The following is a 7,813-nucleotide window of genomic DNA, read 5'->3' on the forward strand; positions in this document are numbered from 1 at the left end:
CCAACAACTGAATGGTGCCAGAGCCAGTTTGGAATAACATCCATAATTTTAAAATAATTCACTAAAGTCAGAAAAATACTTGTTTTTTTTTGAAGGCCTTGCAATTAGGAGTGTGTTAAAAAAATGTAAAAAACATCTGAATCAATATAAAAGATTTGTCTTATAAAATAGGACAAATCTGCTGGCTGTCGGCTGTCTCCATTTTGTAACTAATCAGGACATCCTGGAACACAAACATGAGTGAAAAGCGTCACAATAAAGAAGAAACTATAAAAAAGAAAGAGCGAGAGATTCAACCAGGCCCATCTCAATGAAGGCAAACATTTGGACTTGTTCAGTTTGAGATATGCTTTTACTGTGTGCAAGATTTGCAAAATGAAAATAAGGCACTTCAGGAACACCAAGAATGTGCAAAACCACGATACGCCATACCCGCCCATATAGAGCTCTGTGCGATGTGTCGTGTGATTGGTCAGACGTTTTGCGGGTGTGTTTTACTTTAAGAAGTCCGCCTCCACTATTCAGCTTTTAAATCCGCAAGCGATGTGAATATGCTTTTGGGGAACATTTGCACAACGCAGAAAGGAATTGTGTAATATATAATTCTTCACTAAATTACTACAGTGACTGTCGAACGGATAAAAACTATTGGATGGAAATTGAGATGTCGTAGACAGAGGAGGCCGTCTGTAGAAAGGTGTGGCCGTTTCTCGGTGACCGTTTTGTTAAAACGAAATGGAACCGTGCAGGAAGAGAGTGGAAAAGATACAGTCGGGACTCCATTTGTCATTCTGCCTTTGCAAAGCAAACTGTAGTAGATCATTAGGGCCCTTTGCACTCCTGTAGACTGAAGCAGAAATCATTGTGAACACTAGCTTTGAATGGATTTTGCTCCCAAGAGAGAAAAAGCTGAACCGAATTGTGAGGTAGTAAAAGATGTTTAGTAAACATGAATCAACTGCAAACAAATTTGTGGAAAATATTCACGGTACTCTACGAAGCCCTTACTGATCTCCTGGAAGTGAATAAAAGCTACTGCTCCTATTTATTAGCGGTTGAGATCCCTCTTGAGCGTATCACTGCAGCCACCACCTGTCTTGGAGGAGAACTGCTTGTCTGCTGGTGAAGCATTAACTTTACTTCCACATGACAACTATGTGCTACCTTCTGCTGGTCTGTCACATCAAATCTCAGATGCACATTCTGAACTTGGTGGTTGTAGCGTGAGGAGAATGTGAGCAAGTTGCAGCTGGAGGTTGATAATTTATTCTGTTGAATATAAAGTACGTAACACAAACATCGCACTTTATTAACGGTGTTCGATTACCATGTAAATGACTCCACTTTCCGCTTTAACGGAAGCTAAAGGAGAAAATCATTTTTGCTTCGTGTCTGATATGAGCTTCGTCCTCCATCTGACGTGATTAACACATATAGATCGGCGTCGGAGGTAAAAATCTGCCTGCATTGCCCCGTCGAGAGCTCTAAAACTCTCAGAGGAGCCGAGTCAGGCTTTATCAAGTCCTTATCAGCGATTACAGTGGCAACCCCTGCTGAATGATGGTTTATAAGATCTCCTCCCTGTTAAGGTTCAGAGTGTGGCGATCGTAATTACCGCAATAATGTATAAGCAAAAGGCCTGGTGTAATTCAGCAGTGTCAGAGGCAGCTAAAAAAAAAAGGAAAAAAAAAGAGCCATTTGAACTTGCTCCTGGCTCTTGAGCGTCACATTCGAAACGGTTTTGTGTTAAAAAGCTCTGAATAAAGGGCTGGAAAAAAGAATAACAAATTGACATCTCTTTTTGGAGAATTATACCACAGGGAAAGGCATTCTCCCACCCTTAATCACTATAAAATGGTTTATAAAATGGTTTAACATGACACACAGAGGCTGGCAAATGATCAAATGCTGACAGGAGGACAAATTGCAAACAAAATGAGAGATCAAGTTTATTAGAGTGCCGCCTCTGGGAAATGAAAATCTTTAATTCTCTTTTTACATTGACATTTATTTGGCTGGTACGGATCGCACGCCGACAAACGCACACAAACCGCTCGTGTTGCACCTACGACAGCTGTAACAGCTCCACCGCAATGAAGGCACAGTCAATGACATTTATCATGTTTGCCTTTGTAGATGACATCTGAAACACATTGTCTTTCATCCAGCCAGCATTCATCATGTATTTTATATAAAGTTCACCGCGGCGCGCGGCTGTGTCTTCGTGCGGGAGCAATGAGGGGAGCAGCAGGAATTATCCATCACCTCCAGCACAAACGATGGATCCTTATTCCTTTTTAACCCTCAGGCCCGTCGATAAAAAGGCTTCTTGTAAAATTCCCCTCTGAAAGTAAATTCCCTTCTAAGAACTTCACTTTAGATATCAATATTTAAATTGTTATTGGCTTGTTACTTATTTATATGCAGAATAATTTATGGCCAGGAAAAGAATCTGTATCATCATTTATTGACTAGACATGGATTTACATTGTCTTGTAAGTGCTTATTACCATTTAATCTAGCCAAAAATGGTCTCGTTGCAACCACAAACTGAACTGTATGTGGATTTTAAAAGTAGTACATGCCTTTAAAGATGAAGGAAAACTGTAGTTAATTTTCAATTAACGTTTTTTTGGTTTTGTTGAATGAATAACAATCTGAAAAGTGTGGTGTGCTGAGACAATTATAATTGCAAGTCTCTGAAGGGATGTCTTTTGCAGTTTTGCACACCCGTGACTGACAGTTTTGCGTATATTTAATTGCAAAACTGCTTAAGCTCAATCAGACTGGCGAGAGAGCATCCGTGAACAGTACAGTCTTTGACACTCCATTAGGTGTAGATCTGCACTTTAACTGGACCGTTTAAACATCTGGTTCGAAACCAGGGGATTTCAACTTTAAAAACAGCTTTGAGGCGTCTTTTCCAAGGCCCTGTGCAAACCACAGTACTCACAGAAAGAACTGTGATTTGCAGATGAAAATTGCAGCCCATATTGTGATTTTGAAACTTTAACCAACTTATTAGCCTTTTCAAATTTTGATCGTTACAACTTAAGAACATTAATTTGTTTCGTTGATAAGCCACATCCAGTGGGGAACTCTGGTGGCACTCAGCCAGCAACACTCCCCCCAAAAAAGCTGGTTTGTTTTCACCACTTATTTATAGCCCCAAACAAAGCAGCAGCAGCAGCAGCAGCAGCATATTTGCATAATGACAACATCGGCGTCCATTGTTTTCCCTCTAAGTGCTCGAACCAGCTGCTACAAGACAGCTGATGAGTGTTACTGCATCAGGATACGCCGCTGACATTTTTTGTTGCATGTCACAGCTACTATATCAGGAGTACTTGAGAGTGTGGTTGTGTGACCAGTGAGTGTAATATTAGGCAGATGACACAACACTAAACAATGGGTGTTGCGCGTGTTCCTCTCAGATAAATTAAGTGCAATTTATGAACCACAGCGACTAACAGGAATATCATGCCTACTTAATCTTTTTATCATTTCGCCACATTACGATCACAAACTTCTGTGTACTTCATTTGGATCTTATATGGTAGACCAACACAAAGTAGTGCATATTTGAGAAGGGTAACAAAACTCACGATCTGGAAAGAGTGGCATGTGTTTGCGTTCACATAGCATGCTGCCACCGGCACCTTTTTCAAAGTTTTTCATTCCTATTAGTTAAATAAATGACTTTCCTTCCACTCGCTTTTATTTAGGGGTATCACTTTCAGGAGACCAAATAATAATGCACAACACACTTGTGAAAATTGGCGAAATGTTAAAGTTTCTTTCCAACTTCACATTCTGGACTCTTGTTTTGAAAAAAAAAAAAAAAGAAATTAGCAGTACTGCTGTGATTGCAACGCAAGAAGAAACCTCACAAGGCACTGTTAACTATATGCTTATAATTACTAGCCGACTGAATCATTAAAGATAAATTATCTAAAGAATTTTACTTTACACATTATTAATATCCGAGGGGATACTGATAAAACATCCGAGACGAAGAAATGTCGCAGATTTTCTCAAAGGGACTTTCAAAAACATTGGTTTTCATCAATTGGGCTGCAAATCATCTCAGCATTATGTTTGGATAAGTAACCTTGACGGTTGTCACTGACACGTAACATAAGGTCAAATTTATTAACATTCATGCATCCTTTGCAACGTAGAAAGAAGCTACACTAACTGATAAAGTATGAGCAACATTGCATTCACTTTAGAAGAAAATGAACAGGCTACAGACATGTCTTTTTAATACATGATTCAAAAGACATTGCAGCCAGCATGATTTCATGGCAGAAAAGTTGTGAGTACAAACAAGAGTACTCGTGCTTGGTTTTGTTTTTACAGCACAGCAAAGAAAAGTCCTGATTGCTTGCCACAGCATTTTGAGTTGGGCCAAAGATGCAGCATCTTCAGCTAAAAGACAACACAGAGGCTCCCAGGTGTAGAGGAAATTTTTTTTTTTTTCCCAAGCTGATAACATGAGAACTCATTACAGTAGGTACAGTGAAACTTTAGTGTTCAGAAGACATATATAGCAATATATATATATATATATATATATATATATATATATATATATATATATATATATATATATATATATATATATATATATATATATATATATTTAGCCTCTATGTATTGTGCTATAAGTCTGCACAAAGCAACATTTTCATCTATATGCTCTGCATGTGAAGAATGACAATAAAGCTTGTCGATCTTAAGATGTTTACAACAAATATATATTTGTGTGTAATTCAACTTCTGGTTTAAAACCGCTAAAACTTTAAATTATGTTGTCCCTACGGTTCACAGTCCTAAGTAAAAGAACTTGAGTAGTTTTCTCGAGCAACATAAAGCTGCCCATCCCCCACATGTTGCTGAGCAGCTGGCTGAAAGAAGGCTAATACACACTTATTATTAGCCTTATAGTTCATGGGGAATATTTTTATTCCCCTATTATTAGGAGCTTTGCATAGCAAACTACAAATTTATCATCCTCAAAATATCAGCATCCACAACATTTATATCGCAAAGAACTGCTTGGACTGCAAGAATTAATAGCCAATTAAACAAATGCCATGCAAGACATTTGCCAACAATATCACAGGCTTTTCTGATGTTGTGTCCCATGCACCAAGAAGACATGCATCCATCAAGCTGTTACTTGATGGATGCATGTCCATCAAGTAAAAGCATCCCTTTGCTTCCCAGTCTTGTCTCCAGAAAACAAAACCAAAAAAAGATCAACATTTACCACAGCACTGCACTACAGGCTATTTAACTGATGTAGCAGCTTATTCCCATTTAGTCATAAAAGCCTTTTTCGCTTTCTATTTTCTGATTTAGACTAAACTGAAAAAAGTAAACCAAAAAACATGCATTTTAGATCATCACTATGTAACAACGCTGACAGCAACTAGATGTAAAACAAACACGTTGAAACTGTTCACTATTTAAAGGTATATTCCGATAATCTTAACTTGAAAAACTCTGGACCCATCAGAAGGAGCGGTTCTGAATCACTTGTGTTTCTCTTGTAACTGTACCCTTCTGTGGGCCCCAGTGATGATTGATATGTTACCTACAGGCCAGCTCTCTCCATGCTCTGCTAAAATGAACTGAACCACAAGGGCAATGAGGAGAGACACCCTGTGGCTCCGAACAAAGGCAAAGGCTCGCAGTTATTATCTGAAACTACCCACCGCTTTTCTCACTGCCCAAAACTGCACTCCAAGTTAGCATTCAATGTAAGATCTTAGTTTTATTAATATTAAATGTAATTCTTGCTTCTCTCTTGTCAATAGTTCCATTTTAAAAGGGTGTTCACCGACCTTCACACTGATTCTACACACTTAAAACCCTGAGAAATATAAAGAAATCTTTGGTTTCTTCTTCTAGTGTGTAGTAAACATAACTCCCTGGAAGAGGAGAATTTATTCTTCATTTTGGTGGCTTGTGAAGCTTATTGGTTTATAAGTATATAAGTTAACTTAATATCGCCGTAGTTCTGGTCCGAAATATATTCTGTATTAAGAGGAAATGGATTGATTTCAGTGAACAAGCTCGGTCCACTTCTCACAAAGGTCACTCTGCAAGCATTTGGCACAGGAAAGAGAGAAAAAGAGGGCAGGATGTTAGAGTTGAAGCATTAAAAATTGCCGAGGACCAGCCTGGAGTGTATTCAAGGCAAAGTTAGAAGTACTTCACAAATCAATGGCTGCTCTCTGCATCCCCCACACTTCTTTTATGCTCTGAAATGACAGAATGTAGAGCAAGCATTCTTGTCTTTTTTTAAACATCTGGCGTCAATATCAGAGCTTCACTTCAAAGACATTACTGATAACACTCTGGCCTCTCCAGTCATCTATTTAAAGCTTGGCTCTCTGCAGTTCGGAGATATAGGGTTTAAGTGAAGGGTAAATATGTCCAAAAGGGGCCAGTGGGGACAAAAAAGCAGAAACCTACCAACAGTCGCAACGGTGTCGTCCTTGCCCTGGGTGAAGACCACCAATCGCTGCCTCTTTGCATTCTCCTTGGGGAGGTTTTGGGTCTTGTGCGCGATCACTGCAATGTCATCCGTCTGTGAAAACACCACAGAAACCCAGGAGGGGTGAACATGTTAAGTTGAGTGAAAGCATCATGAAGAGCATTTTCGGAGTAGTCAATCAAAGATCACAAGTGTTGCTGAGAGCAGGTCAGATATTTTTTTTTTTTTTTCCTATCCAGACGGATCAAGTGATAATAAAACCAGATGAGCTGGTGTGAAACGGATCAATAGGAGCACGCTCGATGATGCTTCCATTGAAGTTGCTAGAGGGCCTGGAAAATATTACAATGTCATATTCCCTAAGTGAGATGAAAATGAGAGTGTGAAGATACGCTTTTTTGTCAGATAACGCCGCAGTCTGCAAGCAGCGGGGGATAGGCGGTGCATGTACTGTATCGTTCTCCTCCTGAAACAGGCCATCTCTCCTCAGCATCTGCACGGAATGGATATTCTCGCCTGGAGACGACAGAGCTCTCCGGAGTGCTTGCCTTTGATCATGAGAGGGATAAAAAAACCCACACCTGTCAGTGCTGCTTTATTATTAACTCATCATGATGTACTATGAGCAGGTAGAATGTCTTTATCGCAATCTTCCAACGAAGTGGACGGCTTCTTCTGTACATCGAGGAGTTGAAATTACAGTTGCCACGGACATCTGTGTCAAAGCTAGCACTAAAGCAACTTTAGGTTGAGCAAATACTGTGATTATGGAAGCAATCAGAGAGATAGACTCTGGCCCGCACCAGCCACTCTGCCTCACTCGAACCAATGAGCTTTTACACCTCTAAATGCTTCCCAAACGTCCTTTAATCAGCCCTAAGAGGTCCGGGGAGACCCAGGGCTGAGGGAAAAATGGGTGTAACACTCTAAGTAAGTGCTAATAGTGAGGTTAATACAGAGGCTGTTAGCAGGCGATGTTGAAAAAAGAGCAATTTGTCACTGTGACTGCATGTAACCACAAGCACTGAATGCAAAACCACACCGGGCTCCAGCACATTGTCGCCCTCAGGTTTTATGTTCGCTGACATAAAATAGACATACCTCCACTTGGGTTCAGGAGCTGAGAGGTTCTAAGAGCATGAGGTGGAGGTGTACCCATCAGGGCATGCATAATAACAAAAGGTAGGCAAAGGCACAGGCTCCGTTTCACATATCAGAAACACTCACCTGACAACTTCCTATAGAGAGAAAATGACGTTGGGGGGGGGGGGGGGGGGGGGGGAAAAAAACCCAAAACGGAAAAAA

At 40.0% G+C, this 7,813-nt stretch overlaps 2 protein-coding genes across 6 annotated transcripts in view; both read right to left on the minus strand.

Annotated features, from left to right (window-relative positions):
• Positions 1–7,813, minus strand: part of LOC106959444 (histone acetyltransferase KAT6B-like) — a 192,207-nt gene that overhangs the window by 31,485 nt on the left and 152,909 nt on the right. The gene's annotated exons all lie outside the window — the stretch shown is intronic.
• The window catches only part of adkb (adenosine kinase b), a 179,619-nt gene that overhangs the window by 16,935 nt on the left and 154,871 nt on the right, over positions 1–7,813 (minus strand). For all 5 annotated transcript variants that reach the window (XR_001427353.1, XM_015052011.1, XM_015052008.1 and 2 more), the window contains one exon: positions 6,487–6,601. Coding sequence is in view for 4 of the 5 variants with exons in the window: in XM_015052011.1 (XP_014907497.1) it covers positions 6,487–6,601 (115 nt within the window). In the remaining variant the exon portion in view is untranslated. The remainder of the gene's footprint in view (positions 1–6,486; positions 6,602–7,813) is intronic.

This window comes from Poecilia latipinna, unplaced genomic scaffold (genome assembly GCF_001443285.1).
Source record: "Poecilia latipinna isolate Pla-1442-1.1 unplaced genomic scaffold, P_latipinna-1.0 Scaffold1080, whole genome shotgun sequence".
NCBI lineage: Eukaryota > Metazoa > Chordata > Actinopteri > Cyprinodontiformes > Poeciliidae > Poecilia > Poecilia latipinna.